A 19,482-nucleotide genomic window follows, 5' to 3' on the forward strand; every position below is an offset into this window, starting at 1 on the left:
CAAAATGCACCAGCCAAGAGCTATTAGGAAGACTGAAAATACCTGTTGGTGCGAGTGTTTGGCTGGCCCTCTCTACCAGCTGACAGGGGTGTATGGTTGAGCTAGGGTTTCTGTGTATTACTCAGGGGGATGACATTTTCATAAGCCATGGTGTGGATGGCGCCCCCTAGAGTTGTGTGATATGGTAGCTCTGCATTTTATATAGTCCACAGTTTTCACCTTTTTTACAGTAACCTATTCTTGTTTAACATATGTTTGTGTCCTTACTTGCCTGTCAACTCCTACAGAGCTAGTTTTATTTTCTTATTTTTCATATTGCCCAACTGTGGCAGAGTGCCCATGGCATAGGAAACGGTTTTTTTAAGCTTAGTCATTTAATTGAATGAAAGTGAAAATATATTTTGTAAAGCCAAGAATTTTTGCTTGTCTATTTAAACAAAAAGGAACTTTTTACAAGTATGATTCATATTGGTATGTCAGCTCAGACTTCACCCTGTAATGTAGTGAGGACTCATCAGGAGACGAGTGAAAGAAGACCAAATCAAACATGTTTAAGATTGAAAGAAAAAGCTGAATTTAGTGGTTCACGTAGCAGAAATCCCGGAGTTAGATGCATCTGACTTCAGTTGCCACCAGATCCACTGACCCTGGAGATGACCTTAAGGGATTTTCGCTGCATCTCTCAGTTCTGCCTTTCTCCGTGTTGGTTTCATTCAGGCTTGCTTTTTCCATCCCACATCAAGGTCACCACTAACAACGCCATACTAGCAAACAGTCCTTTAAGCAATCGTTTTCTTTCTGTACAGCAAAATCCAAGATTCCATCTTGATGACAAGCCTCAAGTCGGGGGCTTGCTTACCTGGGACCAGTAGCTGTGGTCCCAGGATTGGGATCTCTGATGTGCTGGATGGGAAGTGAATGGGAAACTGAACCATAAGGCCTGAGAGTGTAGGAAACGTTTCTGTCACAAAACAAGAAGAAGTGGATAATGAGCAAAGAAATGTTTCCACCACATTATCCTCCATTTAACAGGTGATGAAACTAAGATTCCGAGAGGATATTGTCTTGACAATGTGAGTCTACTGGTACTGAATCCGGTATGTTTTGCATATGATCTTTCACTTCTGCAGTCATTCCTATAACGTATCAGGTTGGTAGGTAATCAACAGTAAGGATTTTGTTTTTAGACCTGTAGCATAGGAATTTGAGAAGACCGAAGAACTGGAAGCAGCAAATGGGTAAATTGAAAATAAGAGTCATGAGAATATTTTCTTGAGTCTTTAGTTCAGTTGGATTCAACATGATTTCCCCATTTATGAAAAAAGGCAGCTTGATTTTCCCGACAGATCATGCAAGTGGAAGTTTTCCCTAAAGTACTGGCAGTGATTTCAATAGAAACAGTCAAGTGCGGATAGCTTCATTTCTCTGTTCTCCTGACTATTGAAAGGATTTATTTGCTTTGATATGGATGTGGTTCTGGTTTTGGTGAGAGTGAAGTGGCACTTTGGCCTGAGGGATGTGTATATGTTCTAGAGAATCGCAGGCATTGGATCCGACCACAGCCCACACTGCCTTGGAGCCATTTTCATAAATACTGCATGATTCTGCGTCCACATTTGCACAAAACAGCATGTCATTGATGACCACATTTATGTGAGTTTAGTTTTGTTTACTTTTTGATTCACTTTTTATACCAGTCAGCCTGGAAGGTATGAAAAGGATAACGATTTCTCAAGAACTTGAGTTGAACCCATACAGAGGAAGAGGGAGTTAGGGGTCTGCCTTGAAATCAACCTGCTTATTTAAGTAGATTTAAAGAAAAACAGAGCATGAAAACAACAAATCAGCCTGACTTATCTAAGAGGAATGGATAAAATAGTCCCTGCAGGAGGAAACGTGTAACCCAATCCAGTAGTTTATCACATCTTCATGAAGCGCTGAAATAGCTCTATGAATTTATATTGTTTCCGAAAGCTATGTGAGCCGTGATGTCTTGCCCTGCCCCACTGTGAACCCTGAAATCAATCCATTGCTCTCTCAAACTTTGGGAAAATGATATGCTGCTAATGTCAATGAACTAGCTGCATTCACAGAATGGTTTTTCACTCCCTGAGTTTACTGAAGTGGAACACAGAGAGGATATGCCTTCCTGAGAATAACCACATGTGCTCAAAGGCCTAGATTTTCCAGGCATGAGTGCATTGCTGATAAAACACCCCCTTAACATGAGGAAACCTTGTTATTCTTCCTTTCCGCAAATCATTTGCCTCCTTTATATTTGTAAAGATTGTCAACTCTTATTTCTTTTTCTGAGGTCTGATAGAACAGAGGCCTTGAACAAAGGAAAATGGATACTGTTCAAAGAATCTACCTCCTGTAACAAAAGAGGCCAGAGCTGTCTCCTCAGAGCCTCTATCTTCCTACAAATCACCCTCCTTTGCCTCAGTTTACATTAGTTCATGATCATTATTTATATGATATTCTGAAGAAGCACTTTATAGGTGGGTAAAATGCAAGTTAAGATATTTCTGACTTGAGAATAACAGCTAGAAGCTAAATTTTGCAGCCAAGTTGCGCTACATATCTTAAAGTATTATTCTTACATATTTTTACAAATTGTCTTAGCTTGTTACTACTATTTGACAATAAATTTAACAGTGCTAATACCTTATTCTGTAGCAGTTAACAATTTTCAGGTTGCTTACACATATTCTGTGCCTATTGTGTTTTATTATTCCTCTCCATGTAGCGGACGATGATTTGTTAAGTCTGTTTCCTTTAACATAGACAATAGTTTTTACAGGTGACTTAAAGCAGTTACATATGTTCGTTGACTAAACTAGAAAGTAAACCAATTAAAAGAGCATTAAGGACATATCATTGTGGGGGTGCCTGTGTGGCTCAGTTGGTTAAGCGTCCGACTTCGGCTCGGATCTCGCAGGGTTCAAGCCCCGTGCTGGGCTCTGTGCTGACGGCTCAAAGCCTGGAGCCTGCTTCGGATTCTGTGTCTCCCTCTCTCTCTGCCCCTCCCCTACTCACACTCTGTCTCTCTGTCTCTCAAAAATAAATAAATGTAAAAAAAAATTTTTTTTTAAAAGAACATATCATTGTGATATATGAAGAGACTAACAGATACAGTATGTATACAATTATATTGAAAAAGTAGCATTTGTTTATTTCTCATTTTGACCTGTAACTAATAAATAGATGTTGGTGCCTCCTTGAGAAGCTGCACAGAGCTGATTATTCATCAGGTGATTCTCTAAGTGTGTGTTGAATATTAGGCAAAGGAAATTTCTGCTACTTCTGAGCTGTGTAGAACTGGGCTAGCTAGTTGACTTCTTTGTGCCTCTGTTTTTTCATCTTTACAATGGAGACAACAATATTATCCATGGTGTTGGGAGACTTACATGAGGGACTAAGTCTAATGTACTTACTGGGGTACCTGGCCTTTGTAAGTGCCTTATAAGAATTTGTTATTTTTATAGTTGTTTTGATGTTGTTACTAACAAGAACGCCGTAAGGGAATCACGGACAGTGATTTGTGATTTCACGAGTCAAAGTTTTCACATTGTGAGAGGCCACATCACTTAAAAGGCACTCAGGCTTACAAAACCCGAAGTACCTGGATTCTTGTCCCAGCTCTCCCATATACAGATGGATGGTCTTGGGAAACCCACAAACTTTCAAAATCCATGTTTTGTCTATGAGAAACATAAGGAGCTTATTATAAAAGTTATATCCTGTAGGGTAGCTAAAAAATGAGATCATTAAATCACTTAAAAAATAGTTCCATAAAGGAAACTGCCTTTCCATCTTAGACACAGTGTCTGGCTTTAAGCAAGTGATGGTGGAGCCCATCATTAAATCTCATTCAGTCCTTTGCCCTAGAGCTGAGTGCCCTGGATCAACAACAAATGGTATGTGTCTGATCTTGATATTTTTAAACAAAATAAAAGTAATATTTTTTGTTTATTTGTAAAATGTATAAGAAGGTTTAAAGTAATTCACTACTTGGCAAGTTTTAACTTGATCTTAGTGGAGAAAATACTTTAGCAGTGCTGTATTTCCAGTCTTATCTCCTTCATTCCTTTGATCTTCACTTTTGTTTTCGTCTAAATACATAACAATATTAACAGTGCTGCTTAATTCTGAGGTCCAGTAGGATTCCCAAAACAAACTTATTGGGAATAAGTTCAACCATATTGGTGAGTTAATACTTTTCCTCTTTTGTTGAAGAATTTAGTTATAGACCCCAAATAAAAGTTCTTCCAAATAAAGTAGTACATTTTTTTTTTTAAGCTTAACTCTCTTTAAATGAGACCAGAGTCTTAGGAAATTTTGTTTACTGGTAAACTTCTAAAAGTTTTGAAGCATTTGTCATATTTCAAAATCTAGTCTTTATCTGAAACATCAAGGTAGATTTAGGTCTTGAAAGAGTTTTTATTTTATAAAAATAGCTTACCTCTTTCAACTTCATGTAAAGATGGCAGGCTAGGCTAAAATGACAAAGAATGCCTTCAGGGGAACTTTGAATGAATAACTTTGAAGGAAAACTATTTTCACCAAAGACTTGTCCAGATTTAATTAGTTACGGGGGTTAAAGGCAGAGAGAAAAGGCCAGGAACCTAAAGGGATTTTAGGAGTAAAGTGTCAAGGAGAAGTGAGGTCTCACATGGAGAAGGAAGTGTTGCTACTTCAAGGTTTAATAATTTTGTGACCCAGTGTCAAGTGTTGTGATTTCCAGTGGCAGGGGAGGTGAAAAAGGGAAACATTAACCAACGCTGTACCTTGCTGGAGGTGATTCATACCCGTACTCTCTTCTTCAGTGTACTGGGTATAATAGCTTTCCAAACAGTAAATTTTGGAAGAATGTCATTTGCTCCATCAAAAGGGATAAAAAGTAGGGATATTGGTTCATAATCAGTACCCTCACACAAGAAGTGAATTAATCCTTTCCTGGTGAAGTGATGAAATGTGAAATGATATCACGTGCCATTTGGAAACTATAATTTTTATAAAGGACGCACACCCGCGCGCACGCGTGCACAGACACACAGATTCAGAATTCAATTATCTGAGCTAAAGATAACAATGACAGTACTAAAGTCTGTGATGCTTGTTTCTGTTTTAAAACACGTGCAGAAATTTTGGTGTCATGCAGACATTACCAGAACCATAAATGTGCAGTGGTTTTTAGTTGTTGTTGTTGTTTTTATTTTTAACATTGGATGTTAACTTAGCCTAAACATTATAGGTCAGTAGTTGGAGCATAGTTGGCATATGATAGCCCCAACTTTGGTAAGGCAGAGAATTTCCTGTAAAAAGCCACAGTCAACACAAAAGACATGGAGCATGAGTCCATATATATTTTAATATATATATCCACACACATTTGCACATACATAAACAACTGCATGGAGAAAGGTCCAGAAAAAAACACACTAGTGTCAACATTTGCTAGAATTGGGGAGTGAGAAGGAGCTTGAGGAGTGAATTTCCAGTTTTTTTTACGTTTCTCTATTATAGAATTTTAGCAATTGGAATAAATAAAATTTTAATTACGTAATTTTTAATAAAACGGTAGCTCAAAAATAAGAAGATAAAATAAATTATCAGGTGAATTAGAAGGAGATATTGGAATGGTGCTACAGAGCTTACATAATCAGAAAATATATACCAGAGCCATGAAATCTTGATATTGGCCTGGGATGTCTACTCCTGCCAATTAATAGCCATGCAGTCTTAGACAAGTCGCTCAAACTGTCTGGGCCTCAGTTTCCTCTTCTATAAAATGAGACACTTGAACCAAAACTGTATGTGGATATTTAATTATGTGGCAAATTACTTCTCTATAGCCACAAGCAATACTTACCCATGTTTTCCCCACCCCCTGGTTCTGGTAGAGCCACCCAGTCAGCGAGACAGGGCACAAAGAAATGAATTCTCTCTGCATTTTTCCCCACCTTTGTACCCCTGGCCTCCCTCCCACAGTCCTGAACACAATCATGATGGAAGCATAGACTTCTCACCTAGAAGACGTCTAGAGTGCTCTCACTCTCGAAACCCTGCTGTTTATGTGTATGGTGTACTCACACCTTGGATTTTTGTTCACACTGTACAGACCTACCTATCAACCTACATACCTACCCACACTTACAAAAAACAATAAATCATTGGGAAAGTGACAAGGACCAACACCTGGTTCCCGACCTGGTGTTCCTTTCACCACCTCCTGATGGCTCTTCCAACTCAGGGCCTGAAAGTGAACGTGTTTTGAGAAGTGATAAAGTAACTGGTGTTTTTATGTAGGGAGATTACGGATGAGAAAGCAAATTCTGAAATTGCATTTATAAATTATGTCCAGTTTTAAAAGAGGAAAACTACAGTGAGACAAAACTATTTTCTCTACCCACAAGAAAGAATGCAGACTCTTAAGGGAACACTGGTACAAATTCTAAACTTTTTTTTTAACAAAGCAGGAAATAGAAGAGCGTTCACTGCTACACTTATATGTTTGAAAAAATCTAGAAACTTACAGTTTTAGGAATTTCTGTACCTTTTCATCAGTTTACTCAACAAATACTGTCTTTTAGTCCTGCTATTTACCAAATATGACTGGGTGCTACAGATTCATGAAAGAATTACACATAATTGTATTTAAATAACGCTCTGTGTAATGGGGCACAGAAAAGGTCAGTGTGATCTATCACTGTGTATTAAATGCAATGCTATGGCAATGCATATTATGCAGTATTAACACAGGGAGAAGGCAACAAGCCCATACTGAAAGGGTCTAGAATGGCCTCCTGGAGAGGATAAAGCTTAAGGTGAACTAAGAAAAACTAATGTTTACTAGGCACAGGAAAGAAAAGACACTTCAGGAAGACAGATCAGAGAGTGACTAGTGCTCAAGGGTGTTTAGGAAAATTAGACAAGCTTAGTATCCACAACAATAATAGAACAAGAAAATAATACAAATAGTTACCATATGTGAAAATCTTATATGTGGTCAGCTCTATGCAAAATCATTCCTATTGCCTTATTTCATGTACCCCACACACTATCACCACATCTCTTTGCCTATATCCATTTGATAGACACAGAAACTGAGATTAGGTAAAATGCCAAAAATCATACACCTAGTAGAAAGTGGTGCTGAGATTCAAATCCAAATCTGTGGGGTCCCAAAGTCTATGTTCATAGCAGTTACCCAATTCATAATTATGATAACCCAAAGTCCATGTGTTTTCCCCTGGATACAGAAAGCCCTGCACCCATTTATTCAAAAATTATATATTCAGTTCCCAAGAGTGTAATAAGCACCACGTGTACAATGATGAATAACATCCAGTTAGTAGTCTAACAGTGTTAGAAATAAATATTTCTCCCCAATAAAGTTGATGGTAGGGTTATGGGAGAGGTATGTTCTAAGCTGGCAGAAGTAGGAAAGACACAGAAAACTTCCTGGAAGAAATTATGGTTGAGCAGAGCTTAGAGGCTGAGGAGGAGCAGGTAAAATAAGAGAGGGGAGTCACTGAAGCAGAAGGTGTAGAAACCGCATGTTGTGTCCAGATGACAGTAGATGGTCTGTGTTTTTGTAATGTAGAGGGCAAGGGATGGAGTATTGAGAAAGGAAGGTAGAGTGGTGGGCACACATTGGATCATGGAGGAGCTTGTATACCATGTTCATGAGCTCAGATTTGTCTTAGAGGAAACAGAGAAGTGACTTAGATCTTGCCTTTCAGTGGTAGGCCAAGGATACCAACTATGAGACTTTGAAGTGTTCTAGCAAGAAATGGTAATGGCAGTGGAATCAGAAATAGAAAAAGAGACAGATGAAAGAAACATGTAGGCCATAAAATCAGTAGGACTCGTTGATCGTTTTTGTGTTGGCAGCGAGAAAGAGAAAGAGTCAAAGACAACTCTTAGTTTTGTAGCTTGGGGAAATCCTAGGAAAGATAGAGATTTCCTAACATTTTTTTTAATGTTTATTTATTTTTAAGAGAGAGACAGAGACAGGGCGTGACCAAGGGAGGGGCAGAGAGAAAGGGAGACAGACTCTGAAGCAGGCTGCAGGCTCTGAGCTGTCAGCACAGAGCCTGATGTGAGGCTCAAACTCATGAATCATTAGATCATGACCTGAGTCAAAGTTGGATGCTTAACCGAATGAGCCACCCAGGTGCCCCGAGATTTCCTAACTTTGAAGCTTCCTATATTCATGAACTTCATTATGGATCTATGGAGTACTGTGTATATTCAGTGTATTATTAATTATTTCACTAAATTTAAGGGATATGTTCTTCATTCCAAAGTCACTAAAAAGAATTTCTAATTTGCATGAGAAATATAGATTTTTAATGGTTATGTTTTAAAAATATAAAGTATGTATTCTTACCAGCGATAATTTTTATTTTAGGTCTTAATTTTATGGCTGAACAATGTATGCATATTGCCATAGATTTTATTTTCATAGTTTCCAATATTTTGAATTTAATTCTTATTCTTTTTTTTTCTCAAGTTTGAGAGAGAGTATGTGTGTGAACAGGGGAGGGACAGAGAGAAAAGGAGAGAGAATCCTAAGCACACTCCACGCTGTCAGTGCAGAGCCAGATGGGGGACTCCATCTCACGAACCCTGAGATCGTGACCTGAGCCGAAATCAGGGGTTGGAGGCTTAACCAACTGAGCCACCAAGGCACTCCTGTTTAATTCTTATTCTTAATTTGGTGACATTTGTCTTCTTTGCTATCTCAGCCTGACACTCTGATATGTTTAGTTTCCCTTACATGTGAATTCTGAATGCTTACAAAATATTTTTGTGTGTATGAAACAAAATGAGTACACTTGTTAAATTTCTGGAAGTTGGGTTATGGGTGTTTAGGTTCTTTGCTCTATCATTTTTCATATACTTGAAAATATCCATCATAGTTAAAAAAACATATAGATTTTTTGATAAGTGTATAGATATAGACAGATTACATTTAGATAATTTGAATTATCATAATACTTTACTATGGAGAAGTAATTAATATTTTTCATAGTTCTCGAAGCAAGGAATCAATTTTCAATGTGTTCACTTCAACTGAATAAAATTTTAGAGCCTACTAGATATATGGTGGAGCTGGGCTATAATAAGGAATACAGAAATTACTGGCACTCACAAATCGCGTTAAAGGATTTGTACAATTGAACACTAAGGAATGGCTATCTCTGGAAGGACTAAGAATAGATCTGTCAGTGGTATTGAGATAGGCATTGAAGAGTCAGTAGGGAATAAGACATCAGGTGCACAGCAATACGTGCACATGGGGAAAAAAATTTAAAAACATACCTTAGTGTGGAATATAGAATCACCATTTTTAGCTGTGGGGGAATGGTGGTAAATAAGCTGAAAATTGAGTGAAGTTTTGGCCTTTTTCTGTTGAACACGATGTTTCCAGCAGAAGCTATTATGATTCCACCTTCCATTTAGATGCGGTATAGCTGGAATTGAGAGAGGAAGGTCAGGAGCAAGTCCAGAGCAAGGCAAGTCAGTAACATTACTCTTGTAATAATTCATATGAATATAGTAAGGACTTAAATTTGAGCAGTGATAGTGAAAAGGAGAATAAGGATTGATGGTAAGAGAGACAATATAGAGCTGATATTCATTGTACATGTAGATGAATTGGACCTGTTGGGGAGACAGGACGCCAAGCTTCTGACTGTTAGAATGATATGGTAGTCAGAAATAAGGAGTTGAGTCAAAAAGAGAAGCTGGTTTTAGAGGGAAGATGTTTATCTGATGTTGATGCTGAGGGTAGAGTTTTGAACAAAACAGATAAAATTTCTAATCCCATAAAGCTTTGACTTTTGTAGTGGGGGAAAAGAAAAGAGGCAACAGTAAATAAGCTAATTTGAGAGTGATGGGTGGTAAGAAGAAATCAAATAGAATGATGTGTTCTTGAAGAGACACATCAAGAGTTTGAGAGATTGGGTAGTCAAGAATCTCTTTGGCAGAAAATACTGAGACAAAACCTAAATGGCAAGAAGGAGAGAGAGCTTTTCTAAATGAAGAGCTTGTGCAAATGCTCTAGGGTAGGACTGAGTTTGGTGTGTTCAGAGATACAAATACCAGTCTGTCTGTCTCGAGAATGGTGAGGAAAGGACATGAGGACAAGAAATGAGACAGAGAGACCACCAGCAATCAGTTTGGGTGGGTCCTCATTGGCCTTGGCAAAGAGTCTGATTTCATTCTTGGTCAATACAAAGGCATCAAAGGATTTTAAGAAGCAAGGGGGTGGAGTGGAAGATTGTGTGTGTGACATGATCTGATAATTGAAGCCAGAGTTGTGGATGAGATGCCCAAGGGAGAGACTAAAGGAGAGAAACTTGGTAAGTTTCTGACTGCACTCAAACAGCAAAGCAGAAGGAGAAAGGTCAAAGAGGTAGGATGGGAAGCAGTCTAGTGCTAATGTGCAGTCCCCAAGAGAGGAGAAAGTTTCAAAAAGGAGGGAGTTGTGTAATGAAGTCAAGCACCAAATGAGGCCAGGAAGTTGAAGAAGCACAATAATTAGATATATCATTTTCCACACACAAAATGTTTTAGATTCAACTTTGATTATTTAGTAAGGGAATATATTTAGCCCAAGGCTGTTGCACCTCATGATGTATGACATAAATACTTGCATAGAAGGTAGATCTAATTTTTTTTTTAATATGGGGAGTGGATCTGTACTTAGGAATGCCAAGGGACCTCCTTTCAAATACATGTATTTCTGTTGTATTTTGTGTAAGGACTTCTTCCCATTATTTCTGTTGATAGAGTAATTTCTATATTCTTCTATCTTATATAGGAACTTCTTACAGGACAATTCAAATGGAAAGGAAATGACAACCTAAAATCCTGTTGTCCATGCCAGGCACTGGACTAGGTATCAGTTATGCAGAAACGAATTAAGATAAGCACTTTCCTAAAGCTCTGAACTTGCTTTCTAGTGGGGAAGAAGTAATAAACAAGAAAAGTAGAGAGCAATGGGAGATGATATCAGAGGCTGAGGTCCAGGATTTGGAGGTGAGAGGGCCTTCAGAAGAAGGGATGTCTGATGTCTGAAGAATGAGCAAGAGGTATGAAACCATGGCAATGTTGTGGGAAGTGTGATGGCCAGTTTGATGTGTCAACTTGGAAAAGCTGTGGTCCCTGGTTATTCAAACACTCACCTAGGCATTGCATGCCCTTCCTTCCTACCTTCTTTCCTTCCTTCCATCCGTTCCCAAAAGTGGCATCATTCTATGCAGATTGGCCAAAAACTTGCTTTACTTGCTTGACTAACTAATGGATGCCCTTCTAATTTAATACAGACAAATATGCTTCTTATTTTAATTGGAAAAACAGTTTTCTCTTAGAAGGATATATCATAAATAATTATTTAACCATTCCTCAGTTGATTGTTAGTTGTTCTCATTCAAATAATTCTCATCGAATAGTTAATTCCAGCTGCTTTTGTTGAAATATATCATGTATTTTTTAAAAATTATTTTAAACATTTATTCATTTTTTGAGAGACAGAGCGTGAATGGGGGAGAGACAGAAAGAGAGGGAGACACAGAATCCAAAGCAAGCTCTAGGCTCTGAGCTGCCAGCACAGAGCCCAACGTGGGGCTCAAACCCACGAACTGCAAGATCATGACCTGAGCCTCAGGCACATGCTTAACTGACTGAGCCATCCAGGTGCCCGTCGTGTATTTTTTAATAAACAGTGCTGCAGTGAACATCTTTGTGTATGTGTGTATTATATATATATGCATATATCCATACACACACACACACACACACACACACACACACACACACTTATATACATACATATATGCCATATATATGCCATTATGTCTGTAAAATGTAAAGTTCCAAGAAATGGGATAACCTATTTGAATGTGTGCAGAGATTAAATTTTTATTTATATTGTCAATTTTTCTCTACCATGGTGCAAATTTACACTATAGCCGGTATATGCAAATGCACATTGCCTCAACTCCTCATCAGTCATTCACTGTTTTTTAGATAATCTGATAAGCAAAAATAAACTTACCACCTGGTTTTATGTTGTCTTTATTAAATTATTTGAAAAAGGGAGTAAAGGTATTTTTGAAAAAAATTTCTACGAGCATGGTATAGACTACATGGCAGAAGTAAAAACTGTAGGCAGGAAAACACTTGGAAGGATTTTATATTAGTAAAATTGAGAGATTATAAAGACTTAAACTGGGGCAGAAGGAGGTGCCTCTGTTTCATAGGTAAGTGTGTCGCCAATATCATGTTGACTTCATGTCACCGTTAATCATATATCAGGATGATTTTGCAAGTATTTCTTTAAAAGAAGAAAAAGGAAAGTTTTTTTTTTCTTTCGGAGTTAGAATCGTGCAGTACCTCCAAATTGTGTAATACATTTAAGGCATTATATATTCAGCTACTTAAATTTAAATGATGAATCCATCAATATGTTGCATGAAGTATAGACCGTAGTCTTTGTCTTCCAAAGGATATTTTAATCAAAATATTAAAAATAAGCTGGAGTCTCATTCAGATAGTTAATTTCAGCTGCCTTTTGTTGTAATATATCATGAATTATCTCTCTGATGGATGGGCAGCCAAATGCAGATAAAATTAGCTTTGCAGTCATTCATTTTAAATTGCTCTTGAATCATTTGGAAGTAAATTCCATTTCAGAAGAATACGCTTCAGGTCTCAGACAAAGAGATAATAGTCCTATATTTTATGATATAAGCAATAATAGTTTAAGTCTTATGATTCAGAAATATAGAAACTTATGTATTAAGTTGATGAAAATTAAGGCTTGATACATAGCAATAAAACCAGCAACCTAAGCTTCCTAGATTGATGTTCATAGCATAATATTTTCCTGTCAAGATTTAGGTGGAATGAAAGTCTATAAAAATAATACATGGTACAAAGCTTTCTCTTCTTGTGTATAAATGAAAAAACAAAGGCTATATGAGATAACAGAAAAGGAAATATTGAGATTTACCTGATATCAAGATAAAAATGGCGATATCATTATTGAGTAATGAGAGAGTGGAAAATTCAGTGTTAGAGAAGGTTAAAATGAATAATAACCTTACATCTAAATTGAAATGGCAATTATAGCTTTAAGTTAATAGTGAATTCAATGTACAGAATAAAAACAACTGTGGAAATTTTATTTTGTTAATTTGAATAAACTACATGCAGAAAACTTGTTTAGCAATTTTATTAATCAAGTCATATGGCCCAAATTTCATAATGCCATCAATATCAGCAACTGAGGTGTGCCTTTATACAACCTATAATAATTTGGGATAACTGTGGCATGTTGCCAGAAATAAGTTCATTGTCTGAAGTTGCTATTCACAATTTGAGTTCCCATTATCTCCCTGAAGACTTCAGGGTTCTTTGGATATTTGTATTAAAAAAAAAAGTAGTAATAGGATGCACTCACTGATCTCTCTGCTGAAAAGACAAACTGTTCTTTTATAGCTTCCAGTTTTGTAGCATGACCTTAATAGTATCAGAAAGCTAGTTTATTTGTATAGTAAAATGAATTGCATGTCAGCAACTGATCTCAGTGAACAGTCTACCAACTCAAGGTAGAATCTCAAACCTTGTTATCCCCATGTATTAAATTTTAAAATCTCAAACCTTATTTTTCCCTTGTATTAAACAGTCTTCTAGTGCCCTGGAAGATTTAGCTTCAGTGTGGCAGAGATTTGACTTGTTTTGGGTCAGGCCTATGAATGGGCACTGGAGTAATCCAAAGGGAAAGCCATGAGCAAATACAGCCGCATGCTTTCCCTTGTGCTCCACTGCAAACACATTTGCTCGCAGACTTATTTGGAGACTGAGTTTCTGTCTCTGGAAAGCCATGATTCTTCTAGAAAACATCTAATCACGATAAGAAGCTGGAAGGTAGCAAATGAGTTCTAAAACAAATATCCATTAATAAAGACAAAGTGTTAATTCTCAGATTTTCCATGAGGTGGAATGCTCGGTTAACTGACATTTGTAGACAAGACCAACTTTGTGGGTATGTGACCTGTGCTGTCACACAGGACTCTTGGTTGGATGCTCATCTGCCATTGTTTCAGAATTCTTAATATATTTTTAATGAGGATCCCCAAATTTCCACTCTGCACCAGGCCACACAAATTTTGTAGCCAGTCCTGTTTGTAGATCTTACTATTGTTACAACCTCTTGTATTGATAATTAATTTGAGACACTGTAAACTCTAAAATACTTTGTGAATCTGGGGCACCTGGGTGGCTCAGTCGGTTAAGTGTCTGACTTTGGCTCAGGTCATGATCTCATGGTCCCTGAGTTTTAGACCCGCGTCAGGCTCTGTGCTGACAGCTCAGAGCCTGCAGCCTGCTTTGGATTCTGTGTCTCCTCTCTCTCTGCTCTTTCCTGTCTTGCACTCTGTCTCCCTCTCTGTCTCAAAAATAAATAAAACAATAAAAAAAATGCCTTGTGAATCTTTTCTGAATGATCGCAGGTGCCATTTATACAATATTTATGCTTTTATAAGATTTTTATTGACCTCCTACAATGTGCCTGGCATTATGCTAGACTTAATGGAAAATAAAAAATGAAAATGACAATAACTCCTGCCTTCAGAGGAGCTCTCATTGTAGTGTTAAGCATTTGTTATATATTGCTGGCTTTGAAAATTGGTAATAATTGCATAAAACTGGTGGCCAAAACTGAAAAGTAGGTTTCTCCATATGTGTGCAAGGCAAATGCATACATGATCCAGAGGAGCTAAGTTTTCATGAAGAGGTATTTGTAGATGGTCATTTACCAACGATCATTTTTCCCTTGTAAAATACACATGGTATTTGGAGATGGTCACTTTTTCCTTGTAAAATATACATGGTATTTGAAGATGGTCATTTTTTCCTTATTAAATACACATGATATTTGGAAATGATTACTTTTTTCCTTGTAAAATACACATGGCATTTGAAGATGGTCATTTATTTTTTCCTTGTTATATACATATAGATGTAACCATGCCGGATATTTAAATACTCAGAAGTTTTCTTTTATAATTTTGGTTGAAGAAAATTGGCTCACTTGTTTGATTTTCAAAACTTAGTCTAGAAAAAATATTTAAGAAGAGATTTCATAAAAAGACAATTTCTGAAATTAATCCTCATACTTACCATTTTTTGCCTGGACCAAAGAAAGTATTGTCTTAGCATTCTCAACCCAATGCTAGAGAGGTTGTTATCTGGACCAATTTCCATGGTTGGGCATGGTATCCAGGCCACTTGCTGCAAATGCAGAAGAGGAGAATTTCCCAGCAGCTTGTGAACCCACAGATAACCAGTCCATTCCCATTTTGTCAAATCTACCCCATTCTATATATCTTACTGGCTCAGAGTCTTGAAAATTATCTTTAGAAATTCCATTCCCATCTCCAGAATTAAGCACCAAGAGTAATGTACTATATTGCCTGATGTGAATTTATCTAGGCATGGACTTAAACACCATATGTGTATTATAAGAAATAGTAACAACCTTATATGATATTGCTGGTTAAGGCATCTCCCTAGGTCAAATTTAAGAGATAGGGTTTATGTAGTAAGTACAATGATATGTAAAAGAAACACTGAATTTAACACATAATGAAAATGTTTCAAATGATGGAAATCTTTCCTATTGTTATAAAATACAATAAGTGTTATGTAACAAACACCTTAAAAAAATCAACACTTTATGAAACTTCAAACCAAGTCATAGGATTATTTCACTTTGTTAGTAGTGATCCTCTTGTCTTAAAACATAGAATTAAGCAAATACAAAATTAGGTTGTCCATACATTTTTTTAAATACATGATTACTATTTTTTCCAGCATTTCACAGAGCCCCTTTTGAGTTGAAAACATATGTGTGACTTTCTCAACTTCCATTAGTCTTCCCAGTAGTTTACAATAAAATAATCAGAAGGAAGAAATACACGCTTTTGGCAAGGAAGGGTAATCAATTTTTAGTGCCTATCTTTCTGTAGGATGTGAATACATAAGTACTTTGCTACATGATTGAATAAGGTAAGGTAGTAAACAGTCATCTGATATTTCACAATCATCATTCCTTCTAAAGGAACAATCTCACTTTCTGAGACAATAACTGAATGAAAACTTTTTTGTATTTTGCAAACCTAAATAAAAATATTTCTATAAAATACATATACATTTTTGCATGTGTATACAGTTTTTTTACTGTTTGTATGTGTACACAATTAGTTTTTACTATTGGTGTATGCACTTTTTGTATTCATCAATAGTAAAAAAAGAAAATGAATTGATCCTCTGCCTTCATGAATAATAATTAAAAACAACAGCTAACATTTTACAGAATTTGAGTTTGATATTTTGTGGCATTCTGTTGATAATCAGAACTGTCCATCATCACATATAACAATAAGATCATTGGGGGAAAAATGAAATAAGAGAATAAGGCCTTCAAGATATCAGCTTTATGTTGATGAATCTGTCAATACCTCAGTTCCCTATTCCTTTGCCTTTCTGAACTGTGTTTATTTAAGCAGTCTTGAGTGTTCTTGCATATTGACTACAGAAGCTGAAATTGATGGAAACAAGGTTATTCTTTAGTTAACTGACAGTTTGGATCCTTGATGTTCAACAATAGAAAAACCAGAAATGATGCCCTGCCAGAAGAAAGCAAATGAAGGCAGGAAAGTGAGAAAGAAAGCTAGCTATAGGATGCATCATTTACATACCAGTGTCAGAAATTTAAAATTGTGAAGAGCTTTGAAAGCTAGTTGTGTCTGTGATGTAAGCAAAGCCAGTTTTCATTGCATAACATATTGGCAGAGATCAAACATGGTTACTATTTGACAGCTACCCATGACCTAGATGAGAAAAGCTCCAGGCCAGGTTTCTTAACAGACAAATGTCCATTTTACTAATGGCCTTCATGCAAAATAGGGCAACACCAGAATGAGTTATAAAATGAGTTTCAAGGTGACATATGAACAACCATTGGATATATGTACTTTCAAAACCTTTTAATTTTGAGGGGCACCTGGGTGGCTCAGTCAGTTGAGCATCCAACTTCACTTCAGCTCAGGCCATGATCTCACAGTCATGAGTTTGATCCCCATGTTGGGCTCTGTGCTGACAGCTCAGAGCCTGGAGCCTGCTTCGGATTCTGTGTCTCCCTCTTTCTCTGCCCCTCCCCCACTCATTCTCTCTCTCTCTCTCTCCCCCTCCCCCCACCCTCTCAAAAGATAAATATTAAAAGAAAAAATTGTAAAAACTTTTAATTTTGACCTCACAGTGTTAACCCGACATATTACCGTAGGGTGCTTAATCAACTTAGGGAATTAATAATAGTTTTTCTCTCCACTATCTGTCACAGGAAGAAAAATATCAGGTCTGACTTATTTTCAGTGTATTGGAAAGACTCTTTTTACCTTGACTTTTGTGAAATATGATAATAGGGTTTTTAATGGCACTTTTATTTTTTTTCTATTTTTATTTGGAATCATACAGAACCCAAATTATGAAAAACATACCTCAAAGTGGGTAAATATCTTAAGTGGTTTGGGGGTTTTGTTTCTTCAGTGGTGTTGAAATAGCAGGGTGGGAGCAATATATTTAACAATTTTCTGTGCTATAAAAAAAATGAGACCATTGACTATTGTTCTTCACGATAATAACTCAGTAATATTCTAATGAGGACAGGTTTAGCTAGTCATTTAATACATCTGATACTGGAGGTATAGTTTCTAAATAAGACCAAACAGAATTGCTAGACTCTGGGCTCTACTCTATTGGCTGGGCTCCACTCTGTCAGCCTATTGGCTGCTTTCCGGAGCTGAGAATAATCCTGAGTTCAACAAATAGTTTTGGTTGAATGAATGAATTCATTTGAAAGACTATGTCATGCAGTGGCACCTTTGAATCTGAACTTAAAGATCACTAATTCAGGTTCCTAGTATTTCTTCTCAGCTCCTTGCAAAGAATTTTAAGGTTTGCCTAGGAGCCTTATGTTTTTCAATGTTTCAAAAGAAACAAATGTTTCTTTTTTTTTTTATTTTTTTAATGTTTATTCATATTTAAGAGAGAGAGAGAGAGAGCACAAGCAGGGGAGGGGCAGAGAGTGAGGGAGACTGAATCAGAAGCAGGCTCCAGGCTCCAACCTGTCAGCACAAAGCCCGACACGGGGCTTGAACTCATGAGCCATGAGATCATGACCTGAGCCGAAGTCGGAGGCTTAACCGACTGAGCCACCCAGGCATCCCAAATGAATTTTTCTAATGCAATTGCTTCTGCTTTTGTCAGCTCTCAAGGAGAAGGAACACTGTGTGATGGGAGGTGTAGTACTACATTGGGAGGATCACATTTTCTGAGTGAGACAAACCTGAGTTCTGATCCCAGTTCTGCTATTTACAAACTACCTGCATGCTCAGGGCATTATATTTACCCTTCCTGATGTTGAGTTTTTTCATGTGCAAAAATTAGAATAATAATGTAAATCATTAACTGAGCAACAAGTCTATAGACCTAACATACTGCCTGATGCATAGCAGGTGCTCGGGTACCTAATTAAGTCATTTATGAGTCACTATTTTTAAATGAATAGCAAGTAAATGGCAAGTGACTACAATGATTTGAATGTTTTCTACTTTCTTCTTGTTTTACCAGATGATGACTTTTTTCATGAACTCCCAGAAACCTTTCCATCCGATCCACCTGAGCCTCTACCACATTTTCTTATTGAGCCTGAAGAAGCTTATATTGTGAAGAATAAGCCTGTGAACCTGTATTGTAAAGCCAGCCCCGCCACCCAGATCTACTTCAAGTGCAATAGTGAATGGGTTCATCAGAAGGACCACATAGTAGATGAGAGAGTAGACGAAACCTCTGGTGAGTTTTCCACTGCATTTGAACCACTGTTCAGGATGTACTTACTAACTACTTGGGCGTGTTGTCATACTGTGCTTTCACTTGTGAGAATGAAAATGGAGTTACTATCCTTTGGCAAAAGTTTTGAATCAGTTTGGGTGGGATTTGGTGGTCTTGTTCCATGCACTGAAAAACAAAAGGATGTGGATACATCTTGACTTGATGCGTAATGGACATAGTTCATGATTAAAAAGATAAATGAGGAAAACAAGTAGACCTGATGGATGCAAATGCCCTAGCAAAACATGAGTTTTACTTGTGTGTCAATTCTGGTGTCATGCCTAAATATCCCGGGATTGGGGAATATGTTCAACTAAGGATAAGTTTGTAATATTTGTTTACATGACTATCAAGTCTTAATTCACATACATAATTTCCGTTTTTTTTTTTTAAGCAACTTGCAAACGTTGCACCTTTGAAGTATCCTGTATCCTTAACTTACATCTAAAAAATAAATCCTCAGTCAGTTAAGCATCCAATTCTTGATTTTGGTTCAGGTCATGATTCCAG

At 37.1% G+C, this 19,482-nt stretch overlaps 1 protein-coding gene across 1 annotated transcript in view; it reads left to right on the forward strand.

Moving 5' to 3' along the window:
* UNC5C (unc-5 netrin receptor C) overlaps window positions 1-19,482 on the forward strand; it is a 357,267-nt gene that overhangs the window by 182,325 nt on the left and 155,460 nt on the right. Inside the window, 1 exon segment of the mRNA XM_043572041.1 lies at window positions 18,712-18,933. Coding sequence (XP_043427976.1) covers window positions 18,712-18,933 — 222 coding nt within the window.

This window comes from Prionailurus bengalensis, chromosome B1 (assembly GCF_016509475.1).
Source record: "Prionailurus bengalensis isolate Pbe53 chromosome B1, Fcat_Pben_1.1_paternal_pri, whole genome shotgun sequence".
In the NCBI taxonomy this organism is placed as follows: domain Eukaryota; kingdom Metazoa; phylum Chordata; class Mammalia; order Carnivora; family Felidae; genus Prionailurus; species Prionailurus bengalensis.